Source organism: Ictidomys tridecemlineatus, chromosome 5 (genome assembly GCF_052094955.1).
Source record: "Ictidomys tridecemlineatus isolate mIctTri1 chromosome 5, mIctTri1.hap1, whole genome shotgun sequence".
NCBI lineage: Eukaryota > Metazoa > Chordata > Mammalia > Rodentia > Sciuridae > Ictidomys > Ictidomys tridecemlineatus.
In genome coordinates this window covers 103,175,355-103,199,665 of record NC_135481.1, presented here as the reverse complement: position 1 = coordinate 103,199,665, position 24,311 = coordinate 103,175,355, and the positions used below count along the sequence as shown (strand labels likewise).

At 38.5% G+C, this 24,311-nt stretch overlaps 1 protein-coding gene and 1 long non-coding RNA gene across 14 annotated transcripts in view; one reads left to right on the top strand and one right to left on the bottom strand.

Moving 5' to 3' along the window:
• Ston2 (stonin 2) overlaps positions 1-24,311 on the top strand; it is a 133,818-nt gene that overhangs the window by 56,985 nt on the left and 52,522 nt on the right. For 9 of the 13 annotated variants that reach the window (XM_078050647.1, XM_078050648.1, XM_040276382.2 and 6 more), the window contains one exon: positions 20,098-20,259. The exons of the other annotated variants lie outside the window; for them this stretch is intronic. In XM_078050647.1, the coding sequence (XP_077906773.1) occupies positions 20,098-20,259 (162 nt within the window). The remainder of the gene's footprint in view (positions 1-20,097; positions 20,260-24,311) is intronic. 13 annotated transcript variants of the gene reach the window in all.
• Positions 1,249-16,521, bottom strand: LOC120886900 (uncharacterized). Its single transcript, XR_005730061.2, has 3 exons — positions 16,383-16,521; positions 4,907-5,050; positions 1,249-1,808 (listed from the first exon to the last, which is right to left on the bottom strand). It is a non-coding gene; the product is annotated as an uncharacterized LOC120886900 (long non-coding RNA).

Here is a 24,311-nt window from a genome sequence, read left to right as displayed (position 1 = left end):
TCTCCTATACATTCTTTGACCAGAGTAGCTACATTTTACTTCCCTGTTTATTCACCTCAGAGAATGCAAAGAAAATGAGTTGGGGAAAGTTTACCATGATATTAAAATTGTTTCTTCTTATTGGGACCACATGAGTGGAGGAAAATCAAGAAAGAGCTTCAGCGTTTCAGATGCTGTCTTCCAAACACATGGTCTAAGATACATATTTTGGATTCCCTTAATAAAATCCTTTGGTCCCTAACCAGGGGTTTTGTAAGTCACTTTTAGAATTGCTCATGCACTAATCTTGAAGAGGAGGTGACAACTGTAATACCTGTTTGATTACTTCTATGATGTTGTTCTTGTTGCTGCAATCCTCCTTTATGGATGAAGACAAACATTGTTCAAAGTCACACTAGTTAGAAACAAAATAAAGATGAACACCCAGGCTCATCGATATTGTGCAGCTCTGCCCCTCCTGCGTCTGGGCTCCCTGGAAGGGCCTCTTTTCTGACCCAATTCTACAGGGCCACCTTTCAGATGCTGTGTCTTTCCTTTACAAGCAGGTGATCAAAACTAGGTATTTGGAACCACCTAGAATCCAGAGGGGCCATGAACTTGAATGATTGACATGTTCATTGTTTCTAACTCTAAGAAAGTTAGTATATTGAGCAATTCCTTCAGTTATGGATATGGGCAATACACCATAGTAGAATTATCAGTGCCCTCCACTTAGTCACCAACAAAGATCACAGATATATCCATAACATATTTTAGTAGTGACAAATATCTCAAACTATCACTCATCTTTTATCATTGCTACTTTAAAATTATAGTAGTTATTGGCAATATTAATGGTTGTATAAGGGTAGTATTAACACACTAGTACTAATGTGTTAATAAAGAAGTGCACGTATTATTATATCAAAAATTCATGAAATTGTTTTTTAATGTTGGGAAAGTATTTTACTATAAACAGTTTTTTTTTTTTAAGTCCTATGTCCTCATTCGTGCACTTAATACACTATCTTGAGAAGGAGGCTGTGGGACTTATTAGACTGACAAAGAGTCTGTGGCACAAAAATAGTTAAGAACTCCTGCTTTGATGACACTCTGATACTCTCACAGTGAAGCACAGACTGTGATTTTACACTAATCGATTCACTTGTGATACAGATGAGGATCTACTTGGACCAACCACTGGTCTAGGACTGTGTAATGATGAACAAGATAGACACGACACTGGCCTTCAGACATCTTGCAGTCTCATGGGGGCTCTGAATGTATCTGAGGGTAGGTAAAGACAACTAGAGAATACTGACAGGTTCTTTGATAGGACAAGTTGAGTGAGTTGTATGATGTGCAGTTGGAGGATTGCTGCCCTAGTTTGGATAACTCACACTCTCCCTCTTGTATACATTCTTTGACCACAGAGTAGCTACATTAAGGTGGAATGTAGCTTTGCAGTGCATCTGGAAATGCAGACAAGTGCTCTACGCAAGGTTATAAATGTCAACAACATACTAGCCCTTCTTAGTGGCAGCACCAGAATTTTGGTTGTTTTCTGTGAATTTGTTGTTTGACTTTTCCTTAGTTGTACTTGGAATGCTATGTGTAGTATTTTTCCATGACTGCCATAGCAAAGTACTACGGCTTGGTGGCTTAAACAACAGAAAGGCATCTTCTCACAATTCTGTGTCTGGAAATCCAAGATCAAAGTGTTGGAAAGTTTGGTTTCTTCCAAGGCCTGGCTTCTTGGCTTGCAGCTGGCCAGTCTTCCTGTGGTCTTCATATGATCTTCCCTGTGTGTCTGTGGCTTTATGTCCTCTCTGTAAAAAGGCAGTTATACTGGATTATGGGGGCACCATACTGACTTGATTTTAACACCTTTAAGTACTTTATCACCAGACATAGTCACATTTTGAGGTCTATTTACTTGGAGGGGTTAGTTAGGTTTCAACAGATGAATTTGGGGGGGATATAGTTCAATCCATAACACTATGTAAACAAAACTTAAAGTCTCCTTCCATCCCTGCCAAAGATGGCCAGATTGGCACTGTAAGCCCATTCTGTATAGTATTTCTGCAGCATCAGAAGCAATACCCCTTGCCATAGAAATGGAATTTTGGATCTGATACTCCATTTATAGCCACTTCCCACAAATGCAGTAAGGAGAAAGAGTTGTTGTTGACCAATGAATTCTTCAACCAGCCTTTTCACCCACTTATCTACAAAATGATTTGGTGTTTCACCAAGGAGCTAGTTTATCCTGCTGGACTCTTTGGCTTACATGCCAATTCAAAACTAAATATGTTAGTTCACAAAAGAAAAAATTCAAAGAAACCATATAAAATGATTAATCCCAATAATTAGGCAAGCAGATTAAACAGTAATGTCTATTGTCTTGGTAAAGTTGAATGATTGAAAATATTTAGAGTTGGTCCTGGAGAGATGTGAATTCACATGCAAGGATAATGGAAAAACATTTCTAGAGGGCATTCTAGAAATCTGTATAAGTTTAAATGTCATATTGTAAGTATTAGTTTATCCCAAGGAAATAATTAGACACGTGCTTATGTGTGCAGTGTAGCACTGTTAATATTAACAAAAGCAAAGAAAGCCCAGCTGTCAAACCAAATAGCAAAAAAATTATAATGCGGGGCTGGGGATGTGGCGCAAGTGGTAGCGCGATCGCCTGGTATGCGTACGGCCTGGGTTCGATCCTCAGCACCACATACAAACAAAGAAGTTATGTCTGCCGAGAACTAAAAAATAAATATTAAAAATTCTCTCTCTCTCTCTCTCTCTCTCTCTCTCTCTCTCTCTCCTCTTTCACTCTCTCTTTAAAAAAAATTATAATGCATTCTTATCATGGAATGCTACGTAGTCATGGAAGATATCCTGATTATATTGCTCATTGACAAGGAGGATTGTTGAATAGAATGTGTAATTGCTTTGCTATATTAGCTTTTGTATAGTTTTGCTGTTTTAGCATGTGTACGTGTGGGTGTCTCTAAAATATATAGAAAAAAGTTTGATAGGCTCAAAATTGCTAATAATGGTTATCTTGAGGATGTAATATAGAACTGTTATTCCTTAGTGCATTTATTTCTATAGGATATGAATTATTTATAACCATAGATTAAAAATCAGAAAAATAATAATCAGAAATTATTTAGAAATGAAATTAAATATGTTACTGAAGGTTATTTTACAATATCTTTTGTGATAAATGTGTTGGTGTGTTTGGAGGCTGATCTATTTAATGGGAGGTGGAGGCTGGCCTTTTTGCTCTTGGAATATTTCTCTTTTCTGTGTAAAAAAGCCATGTGCTTATGTTTAACTTTTCATTGGCACAATGCTAGTTCTTATTCTTTGTCAGAAGCTGATATAACATAATGTAAAGCCATCATCTTCACAGCTTGACAAACCAGGGTTTAAAACCAGTTCTAAGCTGGGCACAATGATGTATGCCTATAATTCTAGCAACTCTGGAGGCTGAGGTAGGGAGGATCACAAGTTCAAGGCCAGCCAAGGCAACTTGGCTCAGTAACTTAGCAAGACCTTGGTCTCAGAAGTGCTGAAAATGTGGCTCAGTGATAAAGCACCTCTGGCTTCTTCTACCTCTTGTACCAAGTCATTTAACTTCAGTGACCTTTAGTTTCCTCAACTGTAGAATGAAAATAAAAATAATAATAATGTAGATTTTTTTTAAGAATTTAGTAAGATCAGACTCATGAAATTCCTGGAACATAACAAGTAGTAGCTTTTATGAGGATAGCATTATAATGTGCTTTTCAGAATTCTTCATATTTTGAAGCCAGGACTTAGTGGAAAGAAATTTTTTGAAAGTTGCAGGAAAACAGCTAAATCTATCTAGAAAGTTTTCTTTTATGCTCTTGCCTAGTTTTTTTATAAACCATCTTTACCAAAGGGTGGTTTCTTTTATTCTTTCAGTTCTCATGACTCAGGGTGGGTTCATCCAACATGCTTTGTGAAATAGCTGGTATCTCTGGCATTTTGCAGCAGAACTGGATCCAGAAGCTTTTCTGAGAAGAGTTGGAAGGAAGGGGAGGGCAGAGGAAGGAGGGCTAGGTGGAGAAGGGAGCACTCTAGGTCTGCTTGCTTGTGTGGTCTTTCCTCCCCTTCTCAGGACTGATTTGTTTGCACAAATTTGTTGCCTCCAGCAACACATCAGTTTGAGCTGGAATGATCCCTAGAGACTTACCGCCTTTTTTTTTGTCTCATTATTTTCCTCTTCCCACAGGATGTTGGAATTGAGGGGCATTTTCCACCTTGGAGAATTTCATTCCAGTTCCCTCACCTTTCATTGAGTGTTTGCCATGTGCAAGGCACTATGGCATTTCAATGCATTTCTAAAGCAATCAATTGCAATTTTTATTTTCAGCTCTTGGACTCTGTCCTTCTTAAAACCTCAGTCCTGGTTATTAAGCAATGAAGATTATATACTGGTAAAAATATTCTCAATCCCTCCCTGTGACATAGACTGACCCTCTTAAAATAGAATGATATTCTCGCTCCATTGACATCAGGCTTTGCCATGTGACTTGCTTTGCAGTCACTGAAATGAAAGTGGAAGTGTCCCTCCCAGCACAAATATCCATGTGCTCCCTCTTCTATGTCAGAGCCATCCATTATTGCCCCACATATCTGCCACCCTCAGACCCCAGCTGGGACTCTTCTCTGGTGTCTTTCTGTTTTCACATGTCCTCATGCCCAATTTCTAGTACCCAGACCAGGAACCATTTCTCCTTGCACTGTGATGTTTCTGGGTGAACTCCAAGGATTCTAAAGAATTCAGAATTCTATTCAGCCTCTGGGTTGTCAAGAACACATGTTGACCAAAGAGGTTAGGACATTCTTCATTTAACAGTTTTTAGCTTAGTGTATAGCTTTACATACTTACACACATGTTCTGTGAACCTGCATCTGGACTCTTTTCAAAAGCTTCCTCAATTTGAGTGGTGGGTAGGAAGCAGGAATGCAGAAGTCAGGGCCTGACCACTCCTCATTGCCAGAAAGACTGGAAAATGTGGTATAGCTCTGTACCCTGAAAGAAAATGCAAATATTCATGAGAAATCTGTGTTACAGAAGTTATTCAAACTTGTAGTGCTTAATTCCCTGATTAGAGTCTCTTATTTAAGATCTATAGAAGTACTGTGTTTTTACACAGGTTTGAAACATATTGATGAGTTTTGACACATGAGCTCATCTTTATATTCAAGATAATGAGCATAGACACACACTCTCTCTCTCTCTCTCTCTCTCTCTCTCTCTCTCTCTCTCTCTCTCTCTCTCTCTCTCTCTCTCTCTCTCTCACACACACAAGTTGCTTTGTCTATTTGTGATCCTTTCCTCTTGTCGGTAATCCCTCCCCAAGTACCCACTATCTGCTTTCTGTCACTACAAATTAGTTTACATTTTCAAGAATTTTATATAAATGGAATCATAAAGTAGGTTCTCTAATTTATCTGACTTTTTTTTACTCAACACAATTATTGAGCATCTCATTGATTTTATTTTATCAATAATCCATTTCTTTCTATTGATGAGTAGAATTCCATCATATTGTTATGGCACAGTGTTTTATCTTATTTAAAGACAAAAACAAAAATGAAAGTAACTTTTCAATGTTTAAGTAATGGGTAAATCATTTCTTCTTGATACTTTGCTGTGTAATCTGAAAAAGCTAAAAATAAAAATGTTCAAACTGTATTGGACAGGCCAGAAAGAACAGCTCAGAATATCTCCCACTTAATCCTATCACAAAAAAAAAAAAAAAAAAAAAAAAGGACTAGACTGAGCAGGAGCTGTGCTTTTCTTGGCTTTGAACTTTAAATTGGATAGACTATTAATCAAGTACTGGCCACTTAATATAGACCAAGCCTTCTGTCCTGGGGGCTTAAGAATACAGGACAAACAAGGTGGTTCATTTGTGGTTGAGAGGTCTTCATTGCCTTTTGCTGGTCCCCGGCCCCTGAAGCTGCAGTTTTCACTGTATGACAGGCTAATCCCAGCACAGCACATCTCTGGCCATATCCTTGCTATGTTGGTAAGCCTACAATGACTTCCTCTGCCTAAACTCTGATCTTCTTTCTCTGACATTCATGTCTCACTCTGAGGTTTAACTTTTCCTAGCCTCAATTTCTCATCTGTAAAATGGAGTATTTGGGGATGACTATTTCTTAAGTGAGATAATATAAAGTACCTAGTATAATGCCTGGTAGATATTCAGAAATTAGGGTTTTCTTTCCTTCTGCCCTTTTTCAAACACTTCCCACTGTCAAATGTGTTCTCCATTCAAACCAAACTCTTTTGTTTCCCATGCCCACATCCTCCCTTTGGACCTTGGTGTACAGTATTCCTTGCTGTGGGTCCGAATGCTATCCCTCAGTCAGGGTTCAGCTCAAAAACTATCACTTCAGGGAGCAGGCCTTGATTTCTTATCATGGCCCCATAAGGAATAGGAAAGACCAAGCAGCTTCTTATATTCTTGTTCTCAGTACATAATGCTTCACCTCTGGCCACCAGAATGTGTGGCTATTTATTCTCTACTTCTTTACTCTCCTTTGTTTTTTCTCCATTGCTTTTAACCTCCTTGACATTGTTTGTTTCTGATTGTCTGTTTTGCCCTTGTGAACTCAATGTGCACGGAGACTTTCTGCTTCTGTTGGCCTATCTCTAGTGCCTGACACATATGAGATGCTCAGTAATCATTTGGAAAATTAGTGAATATTCACTATCACATCATACTGTAATATATGAGATATTCCTAGAGGAGAAAAACAGTATCAGTCTCTGATTTATTGTTCAATTGCCTCAAACACATTGTTCATAATAGTATACAGAAAATACTTGACTGGAAGACAGGTCAACCGTGAAGAACAAATTTCCCATGGTTTATATAATTCAACTTTAGTTCCTAGTCACTTTAGATACTTTTGCAAACATTGTCTCTTCAAAATTTAATATTCCAGTTAGAACCTTGCAACTAGGACAAGGAACTTTGGAAGGTTTTTACTATTTCTCCCACAGCCACCTTCTTTCCTGCCCTACTATAGTCCCTACCCTTTTCTCAACCCATCTTCTCCCTCATTTTGTTGCTGGTCACTCATTTGCAGTAAAACCCCTTTGCTTTGGCTTGCATTCATTCACTCACTCCAGTCTGAACCACCTTATATCTTTTAAACCCTGTTGACAATAGGCTTCACTCTCCCACTCAACAGCAGTCTGCCCTTGGGAAGTTATGCATCCCCTCCAAACCTGTTTCTTCATCTGGAATGTGATGGTCAGTGATTCCACTCTGCCTAACTACATCACAGGTTTTATTGAGAAATTAAATGAGGTATGAAATGTCAAGGAAACTTATCAACCACAACCATTAACAGTCAGTTGCAGGTATTATTTGAAATTACCCTTTCTCTACTATTCTGTAGTATGCCAAGTTTTGAGTCTCATTTTCACCTAGAATGTCTTTCTCAGTAATCTGGTTTTTTGGCGTCTGACTCAGCCTAGACCTGAAGGGCTTTTTCTCTTTCAGCACTTGTACCAATGGTCTTAGAATTTGATTCCTTGACCTACTGCCATACTCCTTTGTTCAGTTTTTAATCCTAACTACGAGACACTCATAACCTCTGGGCTGCTGGGCTCTACTCAAAAAACAAAAGATCTTAAATTAGTCCTATTGCCTATTCAAGAACTTTACTCCGTTCTTGAGAAGGTCTTAATTAAAGCTTATATAAGACTTGTTCCCCTAACTTTTCTTTCTCCACACCCCCCCCCACCCACTTCTTCCTTTTTTTCTCCCAAAGACTTAGGCAGAGGGGTATTATTTAGGGAGAATGTAGGCAATCTCAAGAGTGAGAAGCAGTCCTGTCTTGGGCTGGGGAGTCCAATATTTAAAGAAAGGCTGCATCAGGGGCAGGACTGGAGCTAGAGTAGAACTGCATAATTCTGTGCCAGTTTTAGTTTTCCCTGTGCTTGCATATTTCCCTCATTTTTCAAGGGCATGGGCCAAGGACATGTTACTCAAGATTTACAACTGTGCTTTCTTCCATCGTAATGGCTTGTGGGCGTTTCCTTTAAGATTCAGTATTTCTCGCTCTTTATTCTAAATCCCCATCTTATTCTCCATCCCCCACCTGAGACTTTGATCCCTTAATCTTAAGGGTTGGTGAGGGTTGAAGATCCATCTTCTATGGCTGCTTCAGACTGTCAAGAGGCCATGACTTTGCCTAGTTAGGAATCAAAAGTCTCGTCCTTCTTTAAAAAGACACTGGTCTCAGTTGCAGGGATGGGTTGAAATGCTTATGTTGCCATCCTCTTAACATGTAATTGTTTTAAACAAAGTTGATGTCTCTGATGCACCATGGTGGGCTCCAAGAGATATCACATGAGAAGAGATGTCTCCTGAGACGTTCCAAGAGTTCCCAGAGGTGAGCGAGGGCTCAGCTCTGGACCAGTGGAGTTCTTAGCATATGTGCTGAAAGGAATTTCAGCACAAGCTGACAAAGGCATAGATGGGTTTATTTAGGAAGGTAGGTACACATTCAATGGAGAATGCAGGCTGTCTCTAGAGTGAGAAGCCCCCTACCTTTTCTTCTTTCTTGTTCTTTCTCTCTTCTTTTTCCTCTTCCTATGACTACACAGAGTGTCTTGAAGAATTTCTTGGTCAGTGTTTATACAGAGAATGGGTCACCATTTTTAATGTTGACCTTTGTAACTAGAACTGCCAGCAAGTCTTCAGTTGAGAATAGCCAGCTCCCTGTGATGGATGCCTGGCTACTGTAGAACATTTCTTGCCCATCCACCTTGCCGTCTCCCAGGCTTCCTTCTGCCTTGTTTTTGCCTTAAGGCTGTCAGGGGTTCCTTGTTCATCTTAATTGTAGAGGTAACTACAAGCAAAGTATTCAAGCCCCTAAAAAGGACACATTCCTTTTTTTTCCCCCAGGTGCCCAGAATGGATGTTTTTGAGACAATTGGCTAAGAACTGGAAATAGAGAAAGAGGACAATGTGAAGCGCTTGCTTGGCCTCCAGAATATTGGGAGGAGGTTGTTGTCACTGTTTTAGAGATTTTAGAAGCTTAGCCAAGATATATTCTCCCTGTCTTCGTCTCTCTCTCTCTCTCTCTCTCTCTCTCTCTCTCTCTCTCTCTCTCTCTCTCTCTGTCTCTGTCTCTCTTTCAAACTGGGGATTGAACCCAGAGATACTTTAGCACTGAGCTATATTCCCATCCCTTTTTTATTTTAAGACAGTGTCTTGCTCAATTGCTGAGGCTAGCCTCCAACTTGTTATCCTCCTACCTCAGCCTCCTGAGTTGCTGGGATAACAGGCATGCACCATCACATCTGGAAGGATTATCATCTCTTAATGATTCAAGACTGGTTGGCAAACTTTTAGTACATTATCTACTTCCTCTGTTTCGAAAACTTCATAGTGTATGGTGGGACTTAAATTGTGTCCTAATATTAAGTAAAGAAGAGGAAAAACCAGTTAAGAAAGACAAAATGAACAGTCTTTCAATCAGTCTAATATTTTACTTCTCCTTTATGGAGCTTCTTAGACAGTACTTCAAGCAGAGAGGAAGAGGGTATTGGATTTGGCCAATTAATAAGGCCCTTCTAGTGACACAGGGACCTAGAGAAGGCTGGTTGGAATCCCACTTGGCTTTTTAGTATGACAGTCACATCTGGCCTCATTGCCATGCTAAACCTTGACACCCATTTGAATTGGGGTTTGCTTAAGAATCATGTGAGCTGTGTGGTAATCATATGTGGTATCTCTCTCACTCATGACCTTCTTGGTTTTAGAAGAAAAACTTTGTAAAGACATTTATATCCCTCTGCTTCCAAGAAGGAAAGGGAAGCAGTTTTAGAACAGGTGTACAAACCTAAATCTTTACACAGAAATCTGAATATCACCTGTCATAACAGGTGATCCCTCCTCTGATTTTTGAATGGCTAAGGTGAAAAAATGTAACTATAGAATGTGTTTAAAGCTAGAAAACCATGTTGATGTCAACCAAGGAGCTCATTACAATAGGGAAGGAACTCAGCATCATCAGGGCTATGATAGGTCTATGTCCCAGGTGAAGCTTGGTGTTACTTGATGTTAACCATTCTCATCTCCTAACTTGACCACTACCTGCTTGAGTTGAACACTGTTTTCACTCCCTACTAGATATCTGACACTTAGCATAAAACTCTTAACTATTTTGAGCTTTAGTTTCTTCATCTACAAAATCATAACAGTAGGAGTAATGATTTCTTGGTATTGTTGTAAAGATATAATAAAAATGTATTTAGAGATTTTAGAATCATTATTGATATAATAAATGTATTTAATGGATATCAGTTCTTCTAATGAAATAACAATTATTGTAGTTATTATTATCATCCTTCTCTTGGATTCATAAAAAACAAATTCAGTCTTTTTTCCATATGATAATTATGTCTTCCCTCTTAGAAAATAGCTAAACATCCTCAGTCCCACAGTCTATTTATGAACTTCATTTTATAAAGAAAACAGGTTGTAGAAGATGATGAAATGTTCAAGAAACTTAGGGAGGTTTGATATAATCCAGGTGATATAGAGAACTCAACAGTAAAATATTTTTAATATTGAAGTAATGATGAATACTCCCTAGAATCCCAATCTCCCAAAGAGAGTTTTTTAAGAGTATCAGTCTAACAAGAAAATGGTTAGTTTTTCTTTGCTGTATTCAAAAATATTACTTGTTTATGACTTACATGAGGTAATTATATCTTTTAATGTCATTTGTATGATAGAATCTTGGACATTTTGGAGTATGAATGTGACTTTTTTTTCAGAATTCTTCCAAACCTGCAAAGCATGCTGGATACACTCATCATTATTAGGTGAATATGCCTTTCACCCAGGCCAGGGAGAAGGACCTGACCTAATCAGGGAGCCGTGACTTCCACAGACATTTTGATCCCTCCTCAGCGATGACATTGAGGACTTCCCTGAGCCTGGGAAAAACCCAGTTGTCTACTCTAGAGGGTTATAACCCAGTAAATTTGTTTATGACCCATTTTATTGCCGTCTTCTGGCATTAAAGGAGGATCCACTCTCTTTAGAAATCAGTCCCTCTCAGTCAGCTGTGGAATTTGTTTCCTGGGAAGATGACAGGCCAGATCTTCATTAAACTGTAAAGGAATGGGGGAGGGGTGCACGTGCCCTTCCCATAGTGGCTGGCAGCAGTTAGGCCAGGATGTGTGGGCTCCTTGGAGCCTTTTGTTTGGTTTCTATGGCTCTAACCTCAATTAGCTGCTTTGCTTGGAGAGAAGAAAAAATGAAGCTTTTAACCACAGTTCAGCAGTTTCAATGTAGTTCTCTTTTTTTTTTCCCCCCCTCTGTCCTTGACTGGATTTAAACATAGAAATCATCTTTGTGGAGTGATTTGAAGGTCTCTATTTGAATTTCTTTGTTTATATTGGTGGGCAGTAGATAAAGGTATGGGAAAATTAACAATTTTGCTTGATGCTTTCTGTAGCTTTCTCCTCTCCCTCTCAATAGTGTCAGGCTATGGTAATACAGAGAGGCCATGCTGGAGTCACCTTGACATGGGACCCAGTCTTGGTTATGTCTTTTCTAGGCAGTCTGCCAGCCAGTCAAGTACTATCTTGTAGGGCCCGAATGGAATAAATGAAAGAGCAAAGTCAAAGAACTTAGCACATAATACTCGCATCCACATTTCCAAAGACTAATGGGACTGAAATCTCCTTGTTGCTACCAGCAAGTACCCAAAACATCTGTGGCAGTCGTGAAGCAAGTAGAATAAATTCTAGAAGCCATTGAGAAAGGCTGATTTTTAATCTCTGTGTATGAAAAGATTTAGTTGCTTTAGCCATAAGGTGTTGTCACATGCCAGTGCACGCACACACACATACACACACACACACACACACACACACACACACACACCTGTGTTCCGGGTGCTTTTGACTCACAGCTGGATTTCTTAGATCTGCCTGCATGCTTTGCCCTGTCTTGATAGCACCCTTGGAGAGGAACCAATAGGAAACGACTAAGCATATTGCAAATGTTAAGAAGTCTTACCAGCCTCTTCCACTTCCTTCCTTGCCCTAACATAATCATTAGGCTGCTTGTTATGTCTAGTTTTTCAGAAAGGTGGAGAGAATTCTATTGCAGAGTCCTATATGTAAAGCCAGCTAATCCTGGAGCATTGGTGGGCTTTGGAGTAGGTATTAACAGATGGGTGAAAGGAGGTAATTCCTGTTCTGGGGGAGCTAAGCTGGGAAAATAAAACTAGCCATAGTTTTAGCCACTGATTAAGTGCTGACTAAATCATGTGCTACTGACCCAGTGTTACAGTTCCTTGTTGGTGAGAGTAAATTTGAATGTGGACTCTGACCCCCTCAGTACCCAATGCTCTGTCTCACTGAATGATTGAGCAATGTTATAAAAAATATGTATTTTTAATGAATACATGGGCAGCTTTTCACACTTAAAAAATTATGTTTTAATTTTAAAACATTTCATTATAATTATAAAACCTTATTATAGCATTCAAAGACGCTTTAAGAGGAAAAAGAGCGAGAGAAACCCAGTATCTCTAATCCCACAGTCCTAATATACATCATTTGTTAAAGACTGAAGCTCATTCCTAGTCTCTTCAGTGTTCAGCTCAATACCTGGCACACAAAAGGTATTCAATGAATGTGAATGTCCACCACTACTACTTACTCTTGCACATATCCAAACAGTGGCTTTGTCAAAGGCGCCAATCCAGCACCACTCACATGCTAAATTCTTGACTGCATTATTGTGTTGAATGCTTCTCACAGTGCTGAGGGGGTGGTGATGTGCTGAAGCTCAGTGTAGTCAGTAAGTAACTAGGGGAGCACTTAGGAGCATCTCCCTTCACAGTCGGTAGATGTTTCCATTAGACCACAGAACCTTTCTGAGATACAATGAGGGCAGAGCAGAAGATGCCCAGGATAGAATGCTCCCCCCGCCAGGCCTGACAGTGTTAATGCTCCCCTTTCCTCACTTGAAAGAAGATGAAAGCTGCTTAACTCCATAGAAAGCCTTCTCATCCGCAAGGTGTCAGTGCCAACAAGTTCTGAGGCTTTTGCCCACCTGCTTTTCAGGTAGAACAGGCTTTCCTGTTGGTACTTGTACAGCTTTGAAGTTGATTGTGGGCCCAGGTGAGTAAGACAGATTAAAGCTGATTCAGGTTTCCCTGTCTAGGATTTCCCCCACCCCTTCTCTCTTTCTTACTAAACAGTTCAAGCCACAGGTAGACTGACTGAGCCATACTTTTGGTCTAAGTTCACTGGATGTTTTCATTTCCTAGAGCTTTTTTAACAATGTACCACAAACTGTGTGACTTGAAACAACAGAAATTTATTCTCTCATAGTCCTAAAGACTCAATATCCAAAATCAACATTCAGTAAGATATCAGGTGGTTGTTGGCAATCCTTGGCACTCCTTGACTTATGGTGACATAACTCCATTCTCTGCTCCATCTTCACATGACCATCTTTCCTATAGTCTTTATGTCTCTTATTGTAAAGGAAACCAGTGATTAGACTTAGGGCCCACTCTAATCCTGTATGGCCTTAACTTGATTATATCAGTAAAGACCCTGTTTCCAAATAAGGTCACATTAACAGGTTCTGGAAGTTAGGACTTCAACCTGTCTTCTGGGGGACTCATTTCAATCTACTATACTAGGTGTGCTAGTCAGCTTTTAGTCACTATCATGAAATATCTGAGATAGTCAACTTATAAAGAGAAAAGCCAAAATAATTTGGCTCAGTTTTAGAATTTCCACTTCATGATAGTTGACCCTGTTGCTTTGAGTCTGTATAAGGTAGTACATGATGGTGGGAATGTGTGTCAGTGCAGAAAAATTTTTCTCAGAGCCAGGAAGCAAAAAAGAAGAAAGAAGTGGGGCCCAGGGTCCCAAGATCCCCTTCAAGGGCATGCCTCAATGATTTAAAGACCTCCTACTAGATCCTTCCACTGTACTACCTCCCAGTGGTGCCATTCTGGAGACCAAGCCTTCAACACATGAACTTTTAGGTGTCATTTATCTAAGCAATGGCACACTAGGTGATTCCTTTATGCAACTCAGACTAAGTCAGAGATCATAGTAAATACTAATACATTTTTCTTTTAGAGAACATTGATGTCTTCTTAATCTCTAATGATACAGTTGAGTTGATCTTGCTCCGCCCTCTTGCCCTGGCCCCATGGGTTACCAACACTACATATTTGCAAATTAGCCAGCTGAAGTAATTGAACCTGGGAGCAGATAATGTGCTTTTCTCTCTCTACACCCAATTAAATATAAATTCATTAATCGTGATGATGTTCACTTTTATATGCCCAGCATCTTGAAATATTAAAACCATCAATAGACCAGGCATGATGGCACATGCCTGTAATCTCAGTGGGAGTGGAGGCTGAGGCAGGAGGATCACAAGTTCAAAGCCAGCCTCAGCAACAGCAAGGTGCTAAGCAACTCAATGAGACCCTGTCTCTAAATAAAATACAAAATAGGGTTGGGGATGTGGCTCAGAGATTGAGTACCCCTGAATTCAATCCCTAGTACCAAAACAAAACCAAAGAAACAAAAAACCATCATTGGCTTGAAACAAGGTAAAACCAATGATCCCTTTACTTATTTGATAACATTTATTGAGCAACTGCTTTTGTGAAAATTCAAGAAAAAATATGTAAAGAGCATGTTTCAGGCTCAAAAAAATAGATGCTCAATAAACTAAAGTTGCTAGTCCATACGTGGACTAGTTTATTATTTAGTTTATTGAGCATCTATTTTTTTGAGCCTGAAACATGCTCTTTACATATTTTTTCTTGAATTTTCACAAAAGTTAAAAGGTAGGCATTATTACCCCCATATTATGGATAAGAAAACTGAGAGTAAGATTAAAAGCCTTGACCAAAGTAATAGAGCTCACAAGTAGTAAAATCAGTGAATTTGAATGATGTGGCATGGACTAGTCCTTCTCCACCATTTGAAAGTTTCTATTATCTAATATCCATGTGCATTATATTATTATACCAAAATGATGTATTCATACATCATTAATATCTTTATACCAAAAGATATTAATGATGTATGTAGATAGAGCGAACAGTATAATAGATATTAATGATGTATGTAGATAGAGGGAACAACTTGTCATAGCCAAAATCAGAATTGGAAAATATCTTTCATTTTTAAATAGTAATAGTATCCCAGTTTACAAATGAGGAAGTAATGGGAGAAAATCACTGTTTTCCAACTACTGAAGCACTACTGAACACCGATTCTCAGTGGTTGTTAAGCACACAAAACCCAAGCTAATTAAGTATCGATTGCTCCTGATGGCAATATACAAGACTATCAACTAACTAGGCAATCCAAAAGTCAAATCTGAATTTGATAAAGTCTCTAGAACTAATTATGAAGTGACAGGAAATACAGGGAACAAAGGAACATGTTAATCATGCCATCAGCAAAATGTGGATTTGGGGATAATCTATATGGCAAAACAGCAGGTTCCTTAGCAAATAAATTGCAAGGGAAAAATAAAGATGGAAGAAGAAATTTCAGATTTAAAAAGACAATACCTGTCAACTAATTGCAGAATCTACTTGAAGTGCAAATAAATCTTGGAGACATTTAGAGGAATTTAATGCACATGGATATTCGATAATATAAAGTAGTTAATAGTTCATTTTTAGATGTAATAATATTTTGATTCTGTTTAAAATTAGGATACATGTCTTTTAGAGAAACATGCAGAAATATTTGTGGATGAAATAAGAATAATACTGAGAAGTTGCTTCAAAATAATCCAAAATGATTATGGATACAGGTAAAGCAAGCTTTGAATAAATTAATAATCATTGATACGGGTGATATGTGAGGTTTTGCTGCACATTTTTCTCGACTTTTATGTACATTTGAAATTTTCCATAGCCAAAAGTTAAAAAAAAAAAGTTTTGTATGTATTCTAAAAGGAAGTAGTTCAGAAGTTCTGATAATACGAGAGGAATGGAGGAAAAGGTCAGTGTTCACAGGAAAACAAACTGGTCCCATTTCCCAGTTGAATTGTGCTCACTAGCTAGTTAGTGTTCTGATAGTCCTACTCTGGGAACATCAGCCAAGTAGAACATGTGCTGTGGAGTCAAGAACAACAGAAGCAACTTGGTTCCTCTCTGGAAGCAACTATCATCTCCACTGTCATCATCAGAGCACCAGAAGCAGTGATGGTTAGGACCCAACATTTGAGCAGTATTCTGCAGTGTACAAGATGTCTTACATGTCTTTCAGCTCACCTTCAATCAGAGCCTTATGAGTCAGATAATATTTTCCTCACCTGAGACCAGGAATCTGGAACTCTTCCATGTAACTTGACCAGAGCATAGGTAGCAGAACTGGAGTTCCAATGTTATCTTCATCTTCATTATATGTTTGCTGTTTTTTCCTCACTATTGACTGTAGAGCAGCCAAAACAAGCATTTATGTCTTTTAAATGTTGCCTATTTTAGTACAGGCTATACTATTTATTCCACATGTAGATTTCTTTCAGGATAGACATTTAACCATCACATGTAATAGATAAGAAACAACTCATACCTTGTTAGTGGTGATCCCATTGAACATGAAGATTATTCAGATTTAGAGGAACAAATACCTAACTAGTCAACAAGTTTCTATACATTATTCTAGGCACTGTGCTGAAAGTATAATCTAATATTGTGTTGGGAGTCAAAGTGGGAGAAGAGAAGATATTAGTTTCTCTCTCTCTTTTTTTCAACTCTTAGAGCAAAATACATGGTGTCTTCTCACTTGTAATCATCTTAACCCATTTAGTCCCAAGATTTCAATTCTGAGAATATTTTAATAAAATTGAGAGTGCATAGGGTAGAAATCATGGTCTAGAACTTATAGATATTATGTTAATATTATACTATACTATAGTTATATTCTTATGTGTGTGTATACATCTATATGACATACTAAATATATATATAACACTGTATTTGTTAGCAATAATAGGAAGAGAAAGTTTTCCAAATGTGGCCAGGGGCCATATATATTACATACTAAAGTTTTATAGGTGTTCCATATCTGAGATTATAGGACAAAATGGGTTAAGCAGTATAAGTTACCCTTCTTCCTCTGTGCTCTATGTTTGCCCCTCTGTAATTTACTACACTTGCAAGGCTTTCTTTACTTAGGAAGGTAGATAGGGAGAAAAAAAAAAGAGAGAGAGAGAAAGAGGGAGAAATAGAATCCGGCAGAGGATCAGGTCAGTGCAATGTGCTGCAAAGCAAACTGAGGTCCTGAGTGCTCTCCCAAACCACTGGAGATGCTTACCTATCTATATTAGGGGAATGAAGTCTGGTAGGCTTATTTTGAAGTCCTCTGGTTTTTATAGGAAAATTCATTGAAAAAATAAGAAGGTATTGATTCATATTATCCATGGACAGTTTTTCTGAGAAATGAATCAGTCAAATCATTTCTTTTAATGACCTTTTAAAATTCTGTGGAGACAGGCAGGAAAGCTATATCTAGTTAAATATGTATTTCTTGTTCTAACTTTTACATTAAAAATACTTCAAATTTGTGATATAATATGTTCTATGTATATGATAGGATTTGTGTTAGAGTCCCTTATGTAATAAGGTGTCAAATGTATGCACATTTTAGAATTATTTCATTACTGACTTAGAGAAGACCCACATAATCTTAGATATTGTAATCTTGGATATTATTTCTTTCATCAGTAAAAAGGAAGGGTTGTAAAAGCTTCTCCAAATCTCTGTTGTGAAATATCATTTTACTATTTCATATGATTATGAGAATTATTGTATCTGTTTTTAAAAGATTTTATTGATCCTGGCTAGAATTTATAGGAATCCAAAGTGAGGTCTTAGAACAGAACCCCAATTACAACATTGTTTCTCAGGGAAAATGGGATCCACTTTATAGTGCTGCTTGGAGGACCACACTGTGGCAAAGATCAGGGTTGCTAGTGCTATGCTTACTTCATAAAAACAGCAACTTTTGGTGTGTACTGGATACATGCTTTTAAAAAGTTCCCTCACTCTGTAAAATGGGGAAAAACAGCACCAGCTTCATTGAGTTGTTGAGGATAAGTAAGGTGTAATAGGTCAATACATAGAAAACATTACGAAAAGTGCCTGGCACAGAGTGCTCAGTAAGTGTTGGCTGAGATTGTGGCATTATTAACACCATTGCTACTGAGCTTCCCAGATGATCCGTGAGGAGGCCATAGTGTCCTCTGCCTTCTGTATGTGAGCATTAAGCGAGGACATTCCACAACTAGAGCTGGAATGAGAGCCATGCATTTCCACCCTGAGTCATGAAACTTACAATGACCCAAGTAGGGGAACTTTTTATAAAGCAGTAACTCCATTATTTTAGGACTACCTTTTCTTTTTCTTGGCTCTAACTTACCAAAAGCAATTCTATATGCTGATATGGAAAATCTCAAATATGTCATTAAGTTTCAAAAGTGCGAAATAGCATAACATGGGTATACTTTAATCCTGGATATGTTATTTTAAAAAGGGTATTCACATATGCTTTATATGCATAAAAATGTCTGAACCAGACACAGAAGAAATCACTAACAGTGGGTTCCTCTGGAGAATGGGGACTGGTTGTTAGGGAAAATGGAGAGATTTTTACTTTTTATTTTATGCTGTTATATACTATTTGAATTTTTTATAAATAATTTTTATAAATTTAACTTTTTTTTAAAGGGGGAAGAAAAATTTAATAACCCATCTCTATAATTCTATAATATACTATTTTCCCAACTCTCGAAAGATGCCTTCCTGTCAAGCAAAAAAAAAAGAAGAAAATAAACTTTGGGAAAAGATACATAGCATACTAAGTCCCCAAGATTGGAGGATCAAAATATATTTTAGTTCATTAAAGGTTATGAATGGCTACAGAAGAGAATCTAGGGTTTTGTTTTGTTTTTTTTTTACTTTTATTACACTTACTACTATCCCATGAAATTCTGTCATATGGCATTAACAGTTTTGGAAAAGCTATAGAAATTTCAGGAAAGGTGACAAGGCCTTAGGTCAACTGCAAATGGAGGAAAGGTGTTGGTTTGTTTAGAAATGGTGGGAAATATTCCTGGTTCTTGAATTCAGGCAAACCTGGGTCCAAATCCCAGGTCTTCCATTCCCTGGGTCTCATAAGCCCAGTTGCCCGACTTCTGGGTGTCAGTGTGCTCACAGGTAAAGAATAATACCTCCCTCATAAAGGCATTTTAGGATTAAATGAGGTAAGTGTCTGGTCTGTACAGGGCACTAGTATTTGCTGCCTGCTCTTCATCCTCAGCTTCATCTACCTCATGTTACTGCTGCTGCCTGTGTTCATGAATACACATGCTTACCCAAGCAGGAAAATTACTAAAGCACCCCTCATTTATGGAAGCCTTCATTTCAGGTTTTAACTATGGCCAGGCTGTCAGGTAGCAAGTTCTAGCTTTTCCCATGTCCATTTCTGACATCTCCATTTACAGATTCCTTTTTCAAGAATGTGTCTTTGGTCCAAGGCAAAGTTCACAGACTCTGGGAGATTGTTGAGAATCCTGTTTTTCTAAAGTTGAGTCTAAAAAAGACTCTAGAAATGCTTTTTGAAATGTCATACAGGTTTGCTCCCTCCAGGCTTTTCCAGGCCTCCACCCCAGGGTAACCAATCACTCTCCTATGAATGTCAGTGTTAATTCTCTAACACAGCAAAAACAGTTTTCAGGTTTAAATTTAAAGATGTGTGTGATAAAACATTACCTTTTCAAAGTAACTTTTGCATTATACAGTTGAAAATAATCACCCAAGTGTTACCTGCTTCCCTTCAGTGCCCGGGCAGAGAGAGCTTAAAGTTCAGGAAGTAATAACAAAAGGAATCAGAAGCAGATCTCAGGAACAGCCTCTGAAGACTCTCCCTGTCTGCGCCTGGCCTCTCCCTCCTCCTGGGTGTGTCTGCCCGGGAAGGCCAGTGAGTAACCTGCACATTTTTTTTTCAACTTGGCCCTTCCCACCCAGACGAGAACACTGAGTGGCAGCCAGGCAGGCAGACGGCAGGGAGCCCTGTTCAAGCATGCAAAGAGCACACCTCCACCAGTACCCACGTCTTGGACCCCTGGCCACCACCCCACGCCAGAAGGAGCCCCGGAGAGGAATCTCCAGGATCCTCTGCTCCCAATGGTAAGGGCTTCCAGCTGCAGGACTGCTTCATTCACTTTATTTGCTTTATTGTTGGCTTTTCTTTTTTATCGTGTTTGGACAGGAGAGTTTCTGCAAGGATTGAAGGTGTTTGATTTGGTTGGTTAGTTCTTGGTGGTCCCAAAACAAAGAAATGTCTTTTTCCAGTGAGGTTATTAGAACTTGTAACCTGATAGCCTGCCTTGGAACAAAACTTAACAGATAATTACCTTTGAGTGGTATAACTTACCCTTTTGGTCCTATAGGGGAAAAAAGCTACTTTGCTTACCAATTAGGTTTTGAGGAAGAAAAAGTGCTAAGGATTGTGGGCATTTTAATACATGGGCAACTCTATTTGAAATGTAGCTTAATTCTTACCAGAGCTTTAAAATAAACCAACATGACATTTTGTTCAAAACAAACAAGCTAACAAAACCTGTTCAAAGATTTCAATGTAGAATAAGAGATGTCAGAGCTGGAGTTTGAAAAGTATTAAAAGATTAGTTGTTCTAATGAAATGCAAGTGAACTTGGAAGTATTGATTAAGATACCACAGGCGGAGGCCTCTGGTACTCAGGGGAGAGAAATGTCTGATGTTCAATGTGGGATCATGTGGTATTTGAGAGAGAAAACAGAGATCTTTGTGTAGTGTGTTGAGAATTCCTTGAAGGGAAGGCAAATGGAGGAGGTTTTCTGTGCAGAGCTGATGCCAAGGTCTTCTACCCGATTTCTGTGGATGAGAGGGTAACTCAGAATAATCAAGTGTGGAATTGTTAACAGACCCCTGTGTTTTTAGTGTTTATTCTAAAGACAAGCCACAGATTGCAACTGGCATGTGAAGGAATAAACTGCTGCCTCTGGTTCCTGACCTAGTCAAAATATTAATACCTGGGAAGAACTCAAGAAAAATGTTGTAGGCAAGATAAGGCTATGTGTAAAATTAATTTCATTCAAATATTGTAGATATTTGAGACAGTTCTCTTAACGGCCATGAAGAATTACCTCCCAATTATGAATGTAAAGATACTGCGTTAAGAGGGTTTATAGTTTATAAGAGAGTGAAATAGGAAACTGCAGTAGGAATTTCCCAAACCAGAGGTACTGCTGTGACACATGTGGATATTTGGCTTGTGCCTAGGTGTCTCTGCAAATGCAGTGCAGGTTCATTCTTGGCACCTCCGGGCAAGCAACTTAGGTATTCTCTTTAAGGAGTAACCTGTACCTAACATATCTAGGTTTTTGGAGCAGCAGTGAACAACAGCTAAAAAATAATGTTCTAAGAAGGCATACCTAAACTTTATGGCATGTAAGAAGAGCACAAAGTTATCTAAATGTGAATGTTGGAGGGCATAGAGGCCCAGACAGGGTGAAAAATCTCTCTTCTAAGTTTATGAAGACCACAGTATGTGTTTTGCTGTGAGAATCACTGTGATTATCACTGCTCCTGTGGTACTAACATCAAGTTTGCTTCCTTATTGCTTTCGATTCCCCTTGCCTAATTAAAAGCAGAGATTTATTAGCAACCAGTTGGCTAGTGTGTTAGAAGATGATCCGAGTATGCCACTCATTTTGAGACCAAGTAAGCAAGAAGTGAAGGTAGGAACCATTGTGATGATTTTTCTGTAGAGTCATGTTTTAAAGTTGTGACTTTCCAGTTATAATTGAAAAGCAAATATACACACTACTAAGCCTCCCATAGAGTTAACAGCACTGATTCTGGTTCTCAGGTATTTGCATATTGCGTACAACATACTATAGGATAAAAATGTCACCATTACTACCAAACCTGCTTCTCTCCCATATCCAATGTTCAGGAACACAATAGAGTTTAGAAGAGTGTGGGCAATGAATCTTCCCACTGAGGCCTATTCCACATGTTTTCAGAATTTTTTGGCTTTCTTCATAAACCAAATTGATATTGCAATGTCTGCTTGAATCTGGCTTTTCTGAGGCATCTTTATGATGAATTTTTAGGCATCTTTATGATGAATTTTTTTACTTCATTGTGTTTTGTATCTACTCTTATTGCTTAGTCTACCAACCAGACTGTAAACTGGACATACAGGAACCAGAGTATGCACTCAGGACAGCTTTGTCTTTGAGCAGGGTATACTTTCTCCTTCCCTCTTGAGAAATTTCCTTCAAAGAGCCTCAGGCACTACCTAGCCTTTGGCCAACTGTACCATCCTGTGTCTCTGGTTTCTGGAGCTATTTTCTCTTCTACCCCCTGCTGTTCCATGCCTCATAAGTAGGTGTTTGAAGACTTTGGCTCTAACCAAAAGGTCAAGGTTTATTCTAAAATAAAGCAACACCTTTGTTATAGAGATGCTGTAAACTACTGCTACATCTCAGTCAGGCTATATATACCTTGGGGCCTAGATTAGGAAAAATAGTTGTGGATTCTGGTTTTTTCCTAAGTGGTAATGGTCAGGGAAATGGAGAGAAGAGAAAGGAGAAAGAAAGAAGAGTGCTTAGTCAGCAGCCCCAGGCGGAAATTATAATTAGCATCAAACTGTAGTCTCCCTTAAGCTCTGGTTTCCTGCTTCTCTGTTTGCTAGTCTTATGTGTTATCTTCTCCCCTGTAATATTTCTTCTTGTGCTTTGGTGTTCCTCATGTTAATGCCATGCACTTCTTCGGAGGATGTAGCCCTGATGATAATTCTCACAGGCACATCCTAAGTCACAGAAATTTGTCCTGAACAGATCCTCAAAAGATTAGCATGTCATCTACATCTTCAAGTACCCCAAAGATGATGCTGAGAATATATAGGTTGCTTTTGCTTTAGTTTGAGAAAGAGATCTTGAGGATTTGGTAAGATGAAATCAAAGAGCTAGAATGAAGAATGTCAGATGAAGTTTTAATATGAGGACTTTATGTCTTTTTGAGATGAAAGTGAAAACTTTGGCCCTCACTTAGAAATCTCATTTGGCTAGAGGTTATATTTTTCTCTTATTATACTGTATAATATAGATTGATTTGCAAAAATTATCCCAATTATTCTCTTCTTTTAATCTATTCCCTTGCAACATGACTTTCTGGCTCCTCTTATCAAGTGGTAAAGTCTGTTTCCCCAGCCACTGAATCTTGGCTTGGCTTTATTACTTGTTTTGACCAGGAGAATGTGCAGAAGTAATGTTAGTCCCCAGTCTCAGTTTTAAGGCAGCCTCTCATACTTCTGCTTGTTCTCCTGGAATCCAAGTCAGTCATCATGTAGAAACTCCTGGGCACTCTTGCTGTGACCCAGAGACCCTGTCACCCAACTGACAGTGATTCTATATTAGACATAGAAATGAGGAAATCCTAAACCAACCAGCTGTCCTCAGACACTTGAATGGGTCCAGCAGAGATCAGAAAAAACTATCCAGATCTAAAGACTCATGAGCAATAACACTTATTGTTTTAAGCTGCTGAGTTTGGAGTGGTTTGTTAAGCTAATCATGACTGATACATTTGGTGATCTGGATCCTGGTACCTTGTATTCACGTGTTGGGTCTATTAATGTCAAACACTTAGTTTAACACAGCAGAAAATATTCAATCAGTGGATGAAGAGGTTCTATTAAATGAGGGGAAGTCCTCAATTCTTATGATTGTCAGCATTATTTTGAGGTGTTTTTAATAACAGAGGCCTAGGCCTTGTGCTAGAATATTCCGTCAGATATCTGTAGATGGAGTCAAGGAATTTGTAATTTACAAAGGTCTGGTGATTGGCCAGAATTAAAAACTAATAATGCAGTGGTTTGTCCATTCTTTGGATTACTAAAAGATGCAATGATCCAGTTCACCCAGTATTTAAGCAAATAACACTCAGTTGATTTAGGGGTTCTTACTGACCTATATACTTTCAGCCATAGAAATAAACTTTATTATTCCTCTGTATAAAAGCACATTAATCCTGATAATGGTTGGAAACATCATAGGTGAAGGAAGACCTATGGCTAGAATTATGTGTCATTTACCATTGTATCCCCTGGAGCTTAGAACATGGCATGGACTTATGAATAGATTTTGGATATTGGGAAGGTAATGGAACTCTGTTTTGAGGACTTCACAGT